We start from the raw sequence: 17,851 nt of genomic DNA, 5'->3' as shown, positions 1-17,851 counted from the left end.
CCCCGTGGCTCCACGCCGCCCCCCAGCCCCTCTCTATCAGGACGAGAACTTCCTGAATTCTCATTACGGGTGCGCTTCCTCCTGTTTCACTCTGGAGGTGACATTTCACTGTGCCTGTTTTGGGCTCTGGTTGGTTCAGCTCTTACCCTCTGGCCATGTGTTCCATGCCAGCCATGGGGACACAAGGCTGTCCTCTGAGCACCCCTCCCTGCCCCGCCAGGTATTGATTGTTGCTTCTCAGATGACAAAGAGTGTGACCAGAGCTGGTTCCAGTTGCCAGCAGCCACTTGAGGTGACGGCGGGGCCCCTCCTGCCCGAAACCTTCATGCTTAAGTTTCTCAGCTCATGTTCTTCTCTGGGCGGACTTGCCCTCTCAGGGCCCTCGCTGCTGTGAAGATCAAGCTAATTACCTATGAAACAACGCAGAAGAGTCTTCCCAGCCCACCAGTGCCATTTTCCTCTTAAGACAAGGCGGCCCGCAGACAAGATAATGGCAGGAAAGATACATCTGCTGGGCTCGGAGGAAAATGGAAGAATTGATTTCCTCTGTCCCGGCCTGGGAGCTAATAGACTGTGACTCAAGATTCAAGAGCTGGTGACTCAGGGATGAGGAAGCCTTACGTTGAGTCACTTTAGGTCATTACCTGGGCACCTCCTGGCCCACGGTGACCCAGGCCGTTTCGTTCCATCAGCCTGGCGCGATCAATTCCCACCTTCCTGTGAGGCTCACAATCAGTGGTGATGGGTCCACTGCCCATGGCAGTGACGCCGAACATGTCACCTCTCCTGCTTTAGTCACGTCCCCCGCACCCCGCTGCCCGCTCCTGCTGCATCTCGGTGCCCCAGAGTCCTGTGGTCAGAACACGAGCCTCCCAGTTCCCTCCCAGCCCATGTCCCCGAGGGCGCGCTTAGCTCTCCTTCCATTGCCTGGTGTCTGGAGCTCCCAGGGTGGTGGGTGTCAGTGCCCTGATGGCGATGTGGCTCCGTCTTCCAACCACTGAGTCCCGCTCCGCTCCAGATGGTGAGCGGACATGCAGCTGTCAGCTGTGGGTTCCCTGCTGACACAGTTGTGTCTCCATCAGCTGGGTGACCCCTGGGGGCCAGGCAGGTCCCAGTCAAGTGAGGAGAGACAGCCGAAGCCCCTTTGTTAAGGGAGGTTGAGGCACCCACCCAGGTCTCTCTTGAGATTTCCTGGGTTGTGAGCTCACGGTGTGGTGCTCAGAGAGCTGGGGTTGGGGGGGGGGGTCCCCTACCCCATCCAGGCCTGCCATCAGCTGTACCTAGAGCCTGTGACTCAGTGGGCCCAGCAGAAGGTGCAGGAAACTCAGAGGCATGCAAGGGTGTAGCCTTAGTTCAGTTCAGTGATGTATGACTCTTTGCGACCCCATGGACAGCAGCACGCCAGGCCTCCCTGTCCATCACCAACTCCCGGAGTTCACTCAAACTCATGTCCACTGAGTCGGTGATGCCATCCAACCATTTCATCCTCTGTCATCCCCTTCTCCTCCCGCCTTCAATCTTTCCTAGCATCAGGGTCTTTTCTAATGAGTCAATTCTTCGCATCAGGTGGCTAATGTATTGGAACTTCAGCTTCAGCATCAGTCCTTCCAATGAACACCCAGGACTGATTTCCTTTAGGATGGACTGGTTGGATCTCCTTGCAGTGCAAGGGACTCTCAAGAGTCTTCTCCAGCACCACGGTTTGAAAGCATCAACTCTTCAGGGCTCAGCCTTCTTTATGGTCCAACTCTCACATCCGTCCATGGTGGTTCCCTTCTTTTCCAGCCTCTGTTTATGCTCCAAGCACAACTGCAGTTATAACAGAGACTTTGACAGCCCTGCCCTGAAGGTTAGCTTTTAGGAGCACAGACGCAGAGAAGAGTCTGGAGCGGAGAGTGCCAGGCGCAGGCACTGTTTCCCCTGCGCTCCCAGCAGTTGAGGCAGACAAGCAGACATTCCGGATTGTATGAACCTCATCCAAGCCAGGTGACAAACTTCCCTGGCTCTAGATTCAAGAAGGGACACATGGCCCAGGTGCCGCTCACTGTGTCATGGAAAACATGCCTGCGACGTCCACACAAGAGTCACAGACACGCTGTGGACACGTCTCTGCTCCGGGCAGGTATCTGCGATGCTGACTCCCCTTGCAAAGCTGACAGGAGGCGTGGGCACACGGCCTGACAGGCAGAGACACGACTTGGACGGTGGATGTCAATGCTGCTGTCCTTATGCAAGTTCAGGACCCACCCCCCGAGCCCTACTTCAGTACAAACATGAAGCAGACAGAGAAAAACCCAGAGAACAGACATGCTGACTCACTGAGCCTCAGCTGACCAGTTCCAAACAGTCCAGGCCAAGGTCTTGGTTTGGCACCTTAGCAATGATGCTGAGCCCCCAGAAAATGGCTTGGGGACCCAGTTTGGGGACAGAAAGATATTCAAAATGGTGCCTCTCCAATGGCCTGGATGCTGTTAGGATCTTCAGGACACCCCACCCTGCCTGGTTCTGGAGGCTGGGGTGGGCAGCACCTTGGCCATGCTCGTGTGGGGCATGGATGTGACCACAGCTGCAGCCAAGTCCCAGGGGGACGGAGGAGGGGGCGCCTCCTGGAGCCCTGCCTCTGAGCGCAGTGACTGCAGGTGACCCGCTGAGTGAGACCCACCCGCTTGTCCATTTCAGCATCCAGGTGGCAACGAGCCCACAGATGCTGACGTGGAAGAGGCGGCCCTCAAGAGAAAGCTGGAGGAGCTGACCAGCCACATCAGTGACCAAGGGGGCTCATCCGTGGAGGAGGAGGAGGGCACGGATGCAGGGGCTGAGATGGACAGAAGCAAGAACATCCAGGACCACCCTGGGGCCACCCGGGAGGTGAGGTCCCCCGAGCGGTCTTGGCAGGAGATGGGAAGGCAGGGCCAGGGATCAGCGGTTTGTGACTAAGCCACCAGCCCAGACACAACCGCTGGTGAGCCCTTAGGACCCCAGGTGCCCGGCCGCCCCTGGAGTGCAGAGAAGCATCATCAGGATGGAACGTGCGTCAGTGAGAGCCCCACGGCCTCTCCGCCTTGCGGTCACACTTGGGGCTTCCCTGTCCCAGGTGTACACGGCTGCAGGCCAAACGCCCAGCTGGGGAAAGGACCCGCTGAGTCCTGGGGACCCTGAGCAGCCCAGCAGGACCACAGAGGCAGAGCTGGCAGAGCTGGAGGGCCAAGTGACTGCCACAGCCTGCGAGGTGCGGCGGACGAAGAGCCAGGTAGGCAGGTAGCCGCGCGATGCCCGCCCCCCTCGGGAGACGGAGCACTGCTCGCTTCACAAGAAGGAATAAGTGAACCCAGAGTCCCCAGACTGGCCTGCTGCCCGGAATGTGCGTGGCCTGGAGACACACCCCTCTCCTCAGGGACAGAAGGGCGCCCCAGACAGATGGTGGGGGCCCTGAAGCCGCGGAAGGTCCCTGAAGAGCTTGCCTAGCAGAGCCCATGCTGTCAGCTCCAGAGCAGGATTTTGGGGGATGTCTGTGGGAACCACCCTCCGTCCACCACCAGCATCCCAGCCCTGCCTGTTCCCCTTCAGGTTGGCAAGAGACAGGCAGCGTGGAAGACGCTGACCCTTCCCCTCCCTGTCCTGGGAGGGCTGTCCAGAAGGAGGTTTAGATTTTAGGATGGCCCCAGGGCTCAAACTCTGCCCAAGAGTCACCCTGTGTGCTTGGGTCCAGGGCCTAAGTTTGGGGGTGGGGGTGTCAGTGGTGTGTGATCAGAGGATGGGGCAGGGGCTTCCAGAGACAACACAGGAGCCTGGGCTCTGCTCTGCCTGCCCCTGGGAACCCTGGGGAAGAGGGACCCAGCCCCCGCTGCCCATTCATTCCCGTTTCTGTTCTCTCTAGCACGTGCCCTTCCACCCCCGATGAGAGGGGTGTGTTGCCAGGCTGGGCAGGTTATGGGGAGCAAGACAGCCTGGGAACTCTGGCTTCACTTATTCCTTCTTGTGAGGCAGACAGTCCTCAACCTCCCAAGTGTGGCCGGTGTCCTGTAGACACACAGATGCATCAGTGAACACCTCAGACCAAGCCCCTGCCTGCGTGCAGCTCAGTCCTTAGTGGGAGGAGACAGAGAGCAAGTCCACGACCAAGGAGGTCATCTCAGTTCACGAGGAGAGGAGAGCCCGAGGGAGCACTTGGCCAGGCCGCTTAGAAGGGTGGTCAGGAGGGATAACTCTAGAAGAAGGCGTGGGGCTTCCCTAGTGGTCCAGTGGCGAAGACTCCACTCTCCCAATGCAGGGGGCCTGGGTTCGATTCCTGATCAGGGGACTAGATCCCACATGCTGCAACTAAAGGTCCTGCATGCTTCAGCTAGGACCTGGTGCAACCAAATAAATAAGCAAAGATTAAAAAAAGAAGAAGGCTGCGTGTGCAAAGGCCCTGAGGCGGTGTGAATGTGGCATGTTCAGGGATCAACAGACACTAGAGGAGTGAGGTGTGAGGGGCAGGCTGAGTCCAGAGAACCCTGGGGCCTCAGGAATGATGGCGGGCCTTAGGAGGCCTCTGAATGGAGCTAACGGGCCTGGTTCCTGTTCCCGGAAGCTGCCTCCTCCCACTCTCCCCCCCAGTCACTGCCGTCTTCCTTCCAACCCTCAAGGATGCGCCTCCAGACAATGTCTGGAACCCCTCTCCTCACCCCTGGGGGCGGGTGACCCTTCCGATGACCATGGAAGATGGGTGAAAATGAGGTCCCAGGAAGTGCCCCTGGTCGCGACACCCATCTTGGGGGAGAATCATGTTAGTCAATTCGATGAAGCTGCAGCAGCTGCTCTTCCGGGTCCACAACATTGAGAAGGGACTTCCAAGTGGCGTCCGTCTGTCGTTCCTCCAGGTTTTGAATATCGAGTCCAGGATTGCAGCCTTGCAGGCAGCGGGGCTCACGGTGCGGCCCTCGGGAAAGCCCCAGAGGAAGTCTAACCTCCCGGTGAGCGAAGGGACCTCGGGGCCCTGGGGGGTTGTGCCCGGAGCCCTGGGAGGGGGCACGGGGTGGCCTGGGGCAGCGAGAGCCCCTCCAGCCACCTCCCTCTTCCCTCCCCTGACGTCAGTGACCTGGGTGGGGTTCTTTTTCATCTGTTACTGCCGATTCTTACATAAAGAGTGCTTTACCGCGGGGAGGCGGGGGGCCCTGGACAGGCTTAACAGAGCTCCGCTTTGCAGCGGGTGCGATCGAGGGGCAGGGTGCAGATCCGCCCACAACGGAGACCTGAGAGCGGCATCCTCCTCCCCGATTCAAGTCGGGAATCTCCAGGCAGACCGCACTGTGAGGAAAACTGGCAGAAGAATGACAGGTGCTCCCAGGAGAGCCCCAGGGCCAGCTGCCAGGACGCCCCAGTTGAACCTGAACTTCAGACGCGTGACAAGTCGTTTCCTCGTATAAGCACACCCTCTGCGCTCTTTGGGATGTGCATATACTACAGTGTTCACTCATGGTTGATCTGCAGATCAGAGCCAGCCGGGCATTCCACAGTTTAATCTGCTGAACCCAGAGTCCTGGAATGGTGTGTCCGGAGGACTGACAGGGCACCCCAGCCTCTCAGGCCGAGTATTAGAGAGTACATCCATCCTTCGTCCTGCTCACCCGCCCTGTGGCTGGAGGTCAGACGGGCTGTCATGACACCCAGGCGCCTTCCTTGTTCTCCAGATCTTTCTCCCCCGGCTTGTCAGGAAATCTGGCCAGAGTCTGAAGGATCCAAACGCAGACCCTTTGGATGAAGCTGAGGTATGTGTTCACTGCACCCAGACTTGATGGGGTGGAAGAGGGTAAACGACTGGCCTGACTTTTCTAGCAGCAGGACAAGCCAGTGGGCAGTGGAGCTGAAATATTAAGACTTTAAGAAGCCTGGTGAGTCTCCCAGGCTGGCTTCCCCCAGAGGCACAGCTTGGGGTAGGGTGTCTACCAGGGGGGTGGGGGGAGCTGGGAAAACCCACCTGGGGAGTGGGAGGGTGGGAGGACAGAGGGCTTCCAGTGGGAAGGCTGAAGTAGGGGATGGGGCGGAGGCGGGCGGACCCCGAGGCAGGGCAACCGGCTCAGGGTAACACAGAGCCCTGGAGACACTGCAGGTCACAGGGGAGTCATCCTGTGCCTGGACCATGTGCTGGACGTGACCCCCCTGCATGCTCACCAGTCACGGGGGACGAATATGCACTGGAACAGGGTCTGGGGATGGCCCTGCTCTGGGAGCCGCACGTCCAGGCTGTGGGAGGGAAGCACCGAGCCTCCATGCAGGAAACAGCACGAGGGTAGCCGTTGTGGGGTGGGGTGACACCCCTCAGCCTGCCCATCAGGGCACGGGGTGGAGTGGGAGGGAGGGGGGCAGCGCCAGTCCCAGGGCCCCACAGAGAGCGGCATCTGCCCCACGTCCTGCCAGCTCCTAGAGGTCTCGAGTGGCCGTCTGGTCGCTTCTGCTTCTCCTGACAGCGGTGCTGGGCCGCTCTTCCCCGTGAACGCAGTATTTTTCCCGTCCCGTCCATCTGAGGTTTACAATGCCTGGTGAGCCGGGGCGGACGCCACCCCTGTTGCAGTGATGGGGAGACTGGTGGTCAGGAAGGAGACCCCACAGACCACCGAGCTGGAGGGTCTCAGGCAGGCCCCCTGGCTCCGACCCCAGCCTCTCCTCGGGGCCGTGACCTCCCTGACGTGTCCCGGGAGGCCCGGCCCTGGAGGTGTCCATGGCCAGGCCCCCGGTACAGCCCCAGGGCAGCCGGGCTGAATCCCAAGGGGCCGGGATTGGCAGGACTTCCCGGGAAGTTGAACTGTTTGGCTCTCGCTTCCCCGTGAGGAGGCAAAACAGAGGAAGAATTATCCCAGAGCAGAGGGTTGAGTGACAGGAAAGGGCGAGGGAACGGAGGGTGTGAGTCAGCACAGTGCGAGTGCTGGGCCTGTATCGTTGTTGTTCGTGTCCGACTCTTTGCGACCCCATGCACTGCAGCACGCCAGGCCTCCCTGTCCTTCGCCAACTCCCGGAGTTCACTCAAACTCAAGTCCATTGAGTCAGTGATGCCATCTGACCATCTCATCCTCTGTCGTCCCCTTCTCCTCCCACCTTCAATCTTTCCCAGCATCAGGGTCTTTTCCAAGGAGTCAGTTCTTTACATCAGGTGGCCAAAGGATTGGAGTTTCAGCTTCAGCATCAGTCCTTCCAATGAATATTCAGGATTGATTTCCTTTAGGATGGACTGATTGGATCTCCTTGCAGTCCGAGGGACTCTCAAGAGTCTTCTCCAAGACCACAGACTCTTGAGAGTCCCTTCCCAAAATGGGCAGTTCTCCAAAAGGCATGCATCTCTTTTATATTCTGGTATTTGGTAATTTATTGATAACATGCATTTTAGTACTGTTTAAAGTTCTAATATTGCGAAAGAACAGAAGACAGTTACCCTCATTTGTCAGAATTTGCTTGAATGATGAGAAATTTGCATTTAGCTTCCAGTGCCCCTAATAATCACAGCGACACTGAGATGTGTCGTTCTTCTAGATGGAGGCTGTGCCCTGTCTCGTGAGGAGGAAGCTCAGCAATTACCCCAAAAGCCAAGGCAAGTCACTTGCTCCCCTTATTCCCCAGGCCTAAGAGAGCATGAAAATGACCAATCAGGGCCCCAAATTTGTAAGTAAGCCATAGGACCCAGCGTCTCATGTCCTGACCCCCACAGGACCCCCCTGTGTCCCCTGGCCACCCCCAGGGACTGTTGCAGTGAGTTGATGCCTGGATCCCTGGAATTTTCTGCCTTAAAGGTAGAAAATTTTCTACATAAAGGTAGAGGTGGTGGTGTCTGTGTCTTGTGATATAATTTGTACACATACGGTATGGCGCTAGTGGTAAAGAATCAGCCTGCCAGTGCAGGAGACACAAGAGACGCAGGTTCAATCCCTGGGTTGGGAAGATCCCCTGGAGGAGGAAATGGCATCCCACTCCAGTATTTCTTGCCTGGAAAATCCCATGGACAGAAGAGCCTGGGGGCTACAGTCCATGGAGTCTGAAAGAGTCAGACATCACTGAGCACGCACACGCCTGCACGGTGCACAGCTCCAGACCTTCTCACACTGAGCGTGGGACACAGTTTCCTGATGTCTTGGTGGTGACAAGGACAGCATGCGTCCTGGATGGTGCGCTTGTTTTCATGCTCCTTTTAAAATTTCTCAGGAGGCAAAGACACTTGTTTGAGGGAAGCATGTGATTAATAACCAGCCCCCCTCTGTTTTCCCCAAAGACAAGGATGATGACTCCTTCAGTCGGAAGTCGGTGTACCGCGGATCCCTGACCCAGAGAAACCCTAACGGCAGGAAGACAGCCGCCAACCACAGCTTTGCGGTAAGTTTTCTCTGTTCACTGGGCCGGCTTTAAAATTCTGTGACCTGTCAGGCTGACACATGAAGTCTTCAAAGTAAAGAATTGGGATAAACTCACAAGAAAAGTAAGATCAATGAAAGATCTAAAGGAAAATGGAAAACATATCTAAAGGTACCCAAGTGTCAGGCTGATGGTGGGGGAAAGGGTCACCTCGCCCTGGGGGGGTCTGGGCTTAGGACTGGGGACAGCCCACAAGGCAGCAGGGACTCCGCACCCAGCCCCACGGTAAAGATCGTGCAGCTGAGCCACCTGTGCAGATGCTGGGGCCAGTGCTGTCCCCCTGCTTCCCTGGGAGGGACCTCCATGCAGAAGGAGCCTGGGGTTCCTCCCCAAGCCCAGGGACCAGAGTCATGCCCACAGCCCAGGGATGCGCAGGAGGCCTCAGTGGCCACCATCAGGGTCCCAACAGCCTGGATCCCGCCGCTGTCCACACCCGCACCACACCTGCTGGCTGCAACCACCCTGCGACAATTCTGACCTCATCCCAGTTACGCAAGTCTGAGCCGATGCCTTGGCTGTCCGAGATGAAGTGACCTCTCTGTTATCTCCATGGACTCCATCTTTAAACAGATTTCAGAGGATTTCACAACACTCACTGCTGATGCCTGGGGCTGGGAGACGGGCAGGCAGGTGGGGCCCATGGGTCCGACACAGCCAGCGTCAGCCCACCCCAGACAAGGCTCCCCGCCTGGCCCCACGTGAGCTGGGCAAAGGCCGCCAGGGCTGTGGCCAGAACAGGGCCACTCACTGCAGGAGGCTGATGATGAAATCACCAATGGGGGCTTGAAAATCTAAATGCTTCCAAATGAGAACACACCTTCCTGTGTTTCAGCGCTTTCAGTTGTCAAAATACTTTCCATCTTCACAGCCCGTTTATGAGGGCCGGTGTCACGGACCCGAATTCATAGCTGGGGAGACTGAGGCTGAGAGGGCTTGAGTGAAAAGCCGGCAGGGGTTGGCCAATGCCTTCTGACCGCAGGCCCGTGGGTTTGTGTGTGCCGCCGTGTGCCCTCCTGCGCGGGGGCGTGTGTGTATCTGTGTGCACGCCCGAGAGTTTTTACATGCACACACTCATACAGCTAAGAGCGTCTTTACTCGCGTGCCTCCTGAGTGTTTCCATGCTCCTGTCCTCGCCTGTGAGTGCCTGTGCCTGTGCGTGTCTGTGCCTGTGAGAGCCTGTGTGTGTGTGTCTGTGCCTGTGAGTGTGTGTCTGTGCCTGTGAGTGACTGTGCCTGTGAGTGTGTGTGCCTGTGAGTGACTGTGCCAGTGAGTGCTTGTGCCTGTGCGTGCCTGTGCCTGTGAGAGCCTGTGCCTGTGAGTGCCTGTGTGTGTGTGTCTGTGCCTGTGAGTGTGTGAGTCTGTGAGTGTGTGTCTGTGAGTGTGTGCCTGTGCCTGTGATTGCGTGTGCCTGTGAGTACCTGTGAGTGTGTATTTCTGTGACTGTGTGCCTGTGAGTGTGTGCCTGTGCCTATGAGTGCCTGTGAGTGTGTATGTCTGTGTGTGTCTGTGTGTGCCTGTGCCTGTGAGTGCCTGTGAGTGTGTATGTCCGTGAGTGTGTGTCTGTGAGTGTGTGCCTGTGCCTGTGAGTGTCTGTGCCTGTGTGTGTGCCTGTCCCTCTGAGTACCTGTGCCTGTGAGTGCCTGTACCTGTGCCTGTGTGTGCCTCTGTGCACGGCTGTGTATCTCACACCCACTGGTGCATGCGGTGTGTCCATGTGTACCTGTGCTTCACAGAAACCCGTGATGACCCACCAGCCCTAAGAGGAGAGGTTCGCCTGAACAGGACACCCACCCTCTTCCCCTCCACCTTGGTCACTGCGTCATGCCTCCTGCCCCACGCTTTCCGCTACACACAGCCCAGCGGAGGAAAAAGAAGAGATCCTGGCCCATGTTGGAAACCCACCCACGAGCTGACAGCGATTCTCAGATCATCAGCTCTTCACTCAAGTTCACGGACAACTTCCAAGGCCACCTGGTCCGTGGCTGCTCTGATTCATAAGAGGCATCTAAGCTGTATGTCTCTCCTCTAGGGCGCTGTAGTTTAAGCTTTCTGAAGAGCATGAAGATCTTTCTCAGTGTGATCTTTTACCCCCTCCCTGCTGGCTTCCTAATGCTGCTTTCGTGACCGGTATGGACAGGAGAGGACGCAGTGAACACCCTGGCCATCTGTGCACTCTTGAGTGTCTGCCAGAGCATGGGCAGATGTGTGAGCACTCCTGGACATCGGGACAAGTGACTGGACTCTTGCCTCTCTGAATGAGAAAGAGGAGCAGGCTGTCAGATCTCCTTATACACACACCCCATCTTCAAGTCCACCCATGCTTCGCAAGCTGGGAGAGAGGCCCCTGTGGTCAAAGATAGAGCGTGCGGGGGGAGCAGGTGGGCATCTGCTCACAGCCCGGGAGCTCACAGCCTGGGTGTCAGGGCACACCACCTGCTGGGAGGCCCCGGTGGCACTCTGGATGGGCAGGCAGAAGGCTAGGCTCCAGCCTGGCACTGCTGTTCACTGCGGTGGGATCCAGTGGGGCAAAGGACCAGCTGGTGATGCCCACAAGTCACTTGCCATCCGTCCGTTGACGAGCTCCGAGTCCTCCTCCACCTCGGACAGTCTGGGAGTCAGGGTGAGGTCCAGCTTTAAGGGGAGCCCCCCGGGACCCTCTGCAGCTTCCTCGGGCACAGAAACGGCATCGCCCCCTCCCGGGCATGGCTGGGGGCCTCACGGGGATCTGTTTGTTTGACCGTCAGAGCAGCCCATTTTGCAGAGTGGAGCTCCGAGGGTGAAGCAGCCTCCCCCTGGGCTGGAAGCCACCTCGTGACCCTCTAATGCTTCCCAGGGCGACTTCGGGTCAGCTTTCACTCCCTTTGCAAATGCTTGGTGTCTGTGTTCAGCTGACTGAAAGGAGCTGCTGAATCTGTGATGCACAAGAGTCTTGGCTACTAAGACATTCTTCCGACCTGACTGTCTCACCACGGCTTATGGGTTCTGCACCATGAGCTCCCATCCCATCCCCACTGGCCCCACAGTATCTCGGTCCCCCAGGGGCCACGTTGCCCGCAGCTGGCCCATGGCCGCTCCAGGGGGACTTTCAGAATTGGCGTCTGCGTTGATCCAGATGACTTGGGCTTTGGAGCTGTGCTGGCGTTTGTGGAAATGATGGCGCTGATCCTCCTTCTCCGAATGAAAGCTGCTTCAGATGGGCAGCTCCTAAATTCAGTGCTGGAAACGATCCACGATGCCTACACGGGGAAGAGGGTCGGCTCTCCGCGATGTGCAGTCCTCCCTATTCACAAAGTAAACGAGGGGTCGACGTGAGATCCTGGCCTGTGGGGGAGGCGGTCCTGGCTGGCCTGGGGCCCTGCCCTGGAGGTGAGGGTAACAGGCCCACTGAGGACCAGGGTGGCCACTTCGATCCATGGCTAACGTGGGCGCACAGGTCCAGCCTGGAAACACGCTGGGCCCTCTTTCCAGAGGCCCCTCGCAGGGCTCCGATTAGGTCCAGAGCGGCACTCACTCATGCACTCATTCCCCTGACGGTGCGCACGGCCCAGCGATCCGTGTTCATCCGTGGCCATGGCCGGTCACTGGGGATGTGCATTCCCCCGGGCCTGTGCTGGCTCTCCGGCCCCTCCTGCCTCTTCTCCTTCCTGTTAGGACCATGGCTTTAGGTGCCCATGGCTGGTCTGCTGCCCAGACGCCCTGAGGTCCCCTGCACAGACCAGCCATCCCTTCCTCCGGCATCTCAACATCAGCCCATCCTGCTGACCTCGGATATCACCCCCCACAGCCTGCTGCGCCCACTCAGGTCAGCTCCGTCCTCTCCGGGGCTCCGGGCAAGGCTCTGCCCTCTCCTCAACCTCACGTTCTGTCGGGAAAGCTGGTCTCTGCCTTCTGCATTCACCTCCGCCCTCCCACTCCGTCATCTACTCTGTCACTGATTCGGGGTTTTTCTTTCAGATTTATGTTTGATGTGGACCCCTTTTAAAGTCTTTATTGGATTTGTTACACTATTGCTTCTGTTTTACGTTTTGGTTTTTTTGGCCTCAAGACATGTGGGATGTTTGTTCCCTGACCAGGGATCAAACCTGCTCCCCCTGCATTGGAAAGTGAAACCTTAACCCCTGGGCCTCCAGGGACATCCCTGGGATATACTTTTATGCCAAAGACGTGCACTCTGCAGTTTCCAGGATGTCAGATCTGGTTTCACGCACCTCCTGGCCCTCTACCTGCAGTGCCTTCCTGTGCTTATTTTGTGCTTATTTTATACCAGGCTGTGTTGCATGGATGCCGTGCTTTTGTTTCCAGGGCGACCTCTGGTCCAGTGCATGACTGTCCTCTCGAGAGCCTCCTTGTGACTGTGGACCCAGGTTTCCCGGGACCACTGGCTGCTCCCTGCCACACTTGGGGCAGCCCGGGGCGTCAGGAAGGTCACCAGAACCCCACTGCCGGCCGCCTGCACCTTGCCTTTCCAGCCCCGGGGAGCCTTAAGAGGAGGCAGCGCCCCAGCCTGGGCCCCACAGTCCTGTCAGTTTGGAGGGACAACGTCCAAGGCAGATCAGCCCTTCCCTTTTCTCCAGAGCCCCTCTGCTCCTGCTCCCTCCTGAGGCTGCCCACCCCAGCGGTCTGGGTCGGGTCAGCAGATCTGGCCACGCCCTTACGTGTCCTTGTGTCTGTGGTTGCTTCTGCGCTACAAATGCAGAACCGAGTACGTACGGGAAATCTGTGCTGACCCCTGGTCCGAGCCCGTGGCATTGACCTGGGCAGCAGGGACTAGCAAGTGTCGTCCCAGGCAGGGCCAAGCAGGGAGGAAGGACCAGACCATGTTTAGCTCTGCATCTTCACCCCAGCCTCCCCACACCCCGGCTTCTGCCACCACCGCCCAAACCTTCCCTCCCAGGTGCCCATCTGCCCACCACCACCCTCCGAGGCTCTTCTCAAAGTCTGGCCTTATTTGTTCTCGTGTTCTATAAGTACTGCAAGTTTTGTTTGGTGAAGGAGCCAGAAGCGAGGAATAGAAGCGAAGTGATGAGTTAGTCGCTCAATTGTGTCTGATTTTTGCGAGCCCAGGGACTGTAGCCCGCCAGGCTCCTCTGTCCTTGGGAGAATACTGGAGTGGGTTGCCATTTCCTCCTCCAGGGGACCCTCCCAACCCATTGGCAGGCAGATTCTTTACCATCTGAGCCACCAGGAAAGCCCAAAGGAGCCCGAATGAGGAGAGGAGGAGGAGCCAGCATCTCCATTCACTCACCATCTCGGCAGAAACCGAATACGTTGTGTCTTGGAAAGCACACCTCACACAGCCTGATTGTGGATGGGCCCCCCGTTGCTCAAACAGATTGCTACAAACTGGGCAGCTTAGAACGACAGAAGTGTATCCCCTCGCAGAGGCCAGAGTCCAGAATCGAGGTGCGTGCAGGGCCATGCTCCCTGCAGAGGCTCCAGGAGACTGTCCACAGCCTCTGCCCAGCTCTGGCGACTCCTGATGTCCCACCGGTGGCCTCCTCCCTCCAGACTTGGACTCCGCCGCCACCCAGGCTCCTTCCGTGGCTCCTCTGTCTGTCTGTCCCAAACCTCCATCTGCCCATCTCTTACAAGGACTCTCATCATTAGATTTAGGGCCCATCTGGATTCCCCAGGACAGTCCTCTCATCTCAAGATCTTTACCCCAATCACACGAGCAAAGACCCTGTTCTGAAAATGGTCATGTGTGGACGTCCCTGGTGGTCTAGTGGGTTAGGACTCCATGCTTCCAATACAGGGAGCACAGGTTCTATCTCTGGTTGGGGACTAAGATCCCACATGCCACGTGAATGCCCCCCAAAATAAAACATCTTGCAGGCACTCCCTGGGGCTCAGGGGCCCTGGCAAGAGCAGCAGAGCATCTCACCTGGGTTTGCCTCACCAGCTGCCATGACATCTCCAGCTCCCCAAGGGCCCCTCAGTCACTCTGGTCCTCTGATGACTGCCCCCAGAGACCACAGAGTGGGGGACATCATTCCGCTCTGTCAACTGGGCCAAGCTCTCCGCTCTGCTATGAAGGGGGAGGGGCTGGAGCAGTGCCACCACCTGCCCGCTGGTGGACCCCTGAGTAAAGTAATCAATAGACAGTCTACAGTAGGAATAGGAAAGGGCTTTATCTGAGCCAAACTGAGGGCTACAGCCCGAGACATGGCCTCTCAGATCCCTCAGAAGTAGCAGGCTTTCAGCAGTTTCATGTCTCGCCAGAACAAAAAAACATTAAACAAGTCAGGGATACATCTCCTCAAGGTTTCAAAAACAGATCAGCGGGTGCACATGGAGTCAGCACGGCCTTGGCACCTGGGAGGGGAGTCTTATCATCAAAGGAGGACCAGCCTTGGGGTCCCAGGAAGGGAGGCATCTCATCTTTATTTTGAACATAGACATTCTTAGTTGGGCGGCTTCCCAGGTGATTCAGTGGTAAAGAACCCCCCCAGTCCCCAACAATGCAGGAGGCACAGAGTCGCGGGTTCAATCCCTGAGCCTGGAAGGTCCCCTGGAGGAGGAAATGGCAGTCCACCCCAGTATCCTTATCTGGGAAATCTCACGCACAGAGGAGACTGGCGGGCTACAGTCCATGGGGTTGCAACAGTCGGACACGACTGAGCATGGACAACAGTGACTCTTTCTTTCCTTGTGGTCAGCGAGCCTTCTCGTTTTTGAGTTTAAGCAGGTACACGATGTATGTCTGATGGGCCACAAACAGGCTGTTCTAGTTGGCATCAAATTCAGGGTAACTCGCATATAAGTGGGGCTTCGCTGATGGCTCAGTTGGTAAAGAATCCACCTGAAATGCAGGAGATCCCAGGTCTAGGTTCCATTCCTGGGTCGGGAAGATCCCCTGCAGAAGGGAAAGGCTAACCCTCCCCAGTATTCTGGCCTTGAGAATTCCACGGACTGTATAGTCCGTGGGGTCTCAAGGAGTCGGACACGACTGAGCGACTTTCCCTTTCCCCGATAAGCCAGCATGACTGCCCCAGGCCTCAATGTGTGGACATTTCTTTCAACACCAACCCTGCACTGTGGCAAAGATGTTTGACTGAAAGGGGAGGGTTCACTACCCCACACACTCACACACACTCACACACACACACAAACACACGCTCCCCCAATGGTCTGCCCAGGAAGCTGCCTCTAGCTGCCCCAGTCTCACAGGGTCCGCTCCCCCGAGGGCTGGGTACTGGGCCCGCCCTGCAAGGAGAGGAGGAGAGGACCCCTCCAGACGGGAGCTGGCCTCAGCAGTGCTTCCAGCATCACTCCTCACCAGAGCTGCTCTGACCCCGCTCACCCTGCGCTCCCCAGGAATCCAGACGGACTCCATCCCAGGGCCTCAGCCTGCAGCCGGGGTGTGGGCCGGGCCCCTCCTCTGCCCCCCACGCTCCTTAGACACCCCCCTCACCAGCGCCCCTCCCCCCAACCTCCACTCCAGACCTTCAGGGAGCCCACCCGCCCCCAACAAAACCTTCACCGGGAATGCGCAGCCATGGGAGGAAGAAGCACGCGTAACCCCAAGGGCCTGGAGATGCTCTGGAACTTTCCTCAAAGTCTATGAAGGCTGGGGAAGGGCCGCAGGGCCCCTGCACACATCCCGGGGGAGCAGCCAGGAGGGGTCCCCGCAGGATGGCTCCTCGGGATGATGCTGCCCTTTGCCAAGTTGTTGTTCGGTCGTCCAGTCGTGTCTGACTCTTTGTGACCCCGTGGACTGCAGCACGCCAGGCCTCCCTGTCCATCACCAACTCCTGCAGCCTGCTCAGACTCATGTCCATCGAGTCGGTGATGCCACCCAGCCCTCTCATCCTCTGTCACCCCCTTCCCCTCCTGCCCTCAATCCTTCCCAGCATCAGGGTCTTTTCTATGAGTCAGCTCTTCGCATCAGGTAGCCAAAGGACTGGAGCTTCAGCTTCAGCATCAGTCCTTCCAATGAATATTCAGGGTTGATCTCCTTTAGGATGGACTGTTTGGTCTCCTATCAGCATATGAATGAGTTCGCTTCCGAAGCCCAAGTGAAATGGAGAACACCGCGTAGTTATTTAAAATGGCACAAGTATACAGGTTTTTCCAGAACTTGAGGAAATGATGGTTAAATGGAAGCAATGAGAATCAAAAATGCATGAATCCAGTGAATCTACCCAGAATATAGGTGAGAAGCCCACGAGAAGGAGGCACCTCCCATGGGATAAATGACTGACTTCTCTGATAGGATGGGTGTTCTTTTATTCCTGTTTTCCTGTATGTGCTAAATTCTATCCAAATGTATGGAGGTACCTCCCATGGGGTACATGACTGACTTCTCTGATAGGATGGGTGTTCTTTTATTCCTGTTTTCCTGTATGTGCTAAATTCTATCCAAATGTATGGAGGTACATCCCATGGGATAAATGACTGACTTCTCTGATAGGATGGGTGTTCTTTTATTCCTGTTTTCCTGTATGTGCTAAATTCTATCCAAATGTATGGAGGTACCTCCCATGGGGTACATGACTGACTTCTCTGATAGGATGGGTGTTCTTTTATTCCTGTTTTCCTGTATGTGCTAAATTCTATCCAAATGTATGGAAGTACATCCCATGGGGTACATGACTGACTTCTCTGATAGGATGGGTGTTCTTTTATTCATGTTTTCCTGTATGTGCTAAATTCTATCCAAATGTATACAAATTGCTTTTATAATAAAAATAAGCCTCTTCATTATTTCATAATAGAAATCCAGGTATTTGTTTTATAATCAAAGCTTCCCAGCTGGTGCTAGTAATAAAGAACCTTTCTGTCAATGCAGGAGACACAAGAGACATGGGTTCGATCCCTGGGTCAGGAAGATGCCCTGGAGAAGGGCACAGCAACCCACTCCAGTATTCTTGCCTACAGAATCTCATGGACAGAGAAACCTGGTGGGCTATGGTCCATAGGATCGCAAACAGTCAGACACAACTAAAGTGATTTAGCATACATTATTTATCATAGAAATGTACACATTTGTTTTATAATCATAATGTGTGTGTGTTCATTGATCAGTCGTGTCTGATTCTTTGCAGTCCTAGGGACCGTAGCCCACCAGGCTCCTTTGTCCATGGGATTTTTCCAGGCAAGAATACTGGAGTGGGTTGCCATTCCCTTCTGCAGATAATCACGATAAACTTCTTTCAACTGTAATTATGACGACTCTGGAAAGGGCTGGAATGAACATAATTCTTCAGTGGTAGAAACACGACGAAAGGGTTTTGTGCATAATCAATGCAGCTGTGAAAGGCATGTGGTGACAGGTGGGCCGGGGAAGGGTTGGGAGGGTGTCGTTCAGCTGCGACGGCCTCCTCGGGGGACTCTGCACGGGCAGCGGGACTTCAAGGAGGAGGGAGGTGGCTGGAGGGCCACCTCTGTGTCAGCCGCCTTGCGGCTCGGAGCACCCAGGCTGGCGGTGCCTGCCTCTGCAGTCTGCCCAAAGCGTGCAGAAGGAAAGCTA

The 17,851-nt window shown here is 56.6% G+C and overlaps 1 protein-coding gene across 5 annotated transcripts in view; it reads left to right on the top strand.

Annotated features, from left to right (window-relative positions):
• The window catches only part of MLPH (melanophilin), a 54,254-nt gene extending 37,267 nt beyond the window's left edge, over window positions 1-16,987 (top strand). The window contains exons 9-15 of one of the 5 annotated variants that reach the window (XM_055401845.2): window positions 2,680-2,868; window positions 3,095-3,250; window positions 4,863-4,955; window positions 5,673-5,750; window positions 7,507-7,564; window positions 8,240-8,340; window positions 10,113-16,987. In XM_055401845.2, the coding sequence (XP_055257820.2) occupies window positions 2,680-2,868; window positions 3,095-3,250; window positions 4,863-4,955; window positions 5,673-5,750; window positions 7,507-7,564; window positions 8,240-8,340; window positions 10,113-10,139 (702 nt within the window). In that variant the 3' untranslated portion in view covers window positions 10,140-16,987. The other 4 variants (XR_008682690.2, XM_055401848.2, XM_055401844.2 and 1 more) reach the window with 4 other exon arrangements.
• Window positions 16,988-17,851: the final 864 nt, after the last annotated feature.

This window comes from Moschus berezovskii, chromosome 4 (assembly GCF_049115385.1).
Source record: "Moschus berezovskii isolate FMDL1 chromosome 4, NW_MosBer_1.0, whole genome shotgun sequence".
Lineage (NCBI taxonomy): Eukaryota > Metazoa > Chordata > Mammalia > Artiodactyla > Moschidae > Moschus > Moschus berezovskii.
The sequence above is the reverse complement of the archived record's forward strand: the minus strand, read 5'-3'. Positions and strand labels throughout refer to the sequence as shown.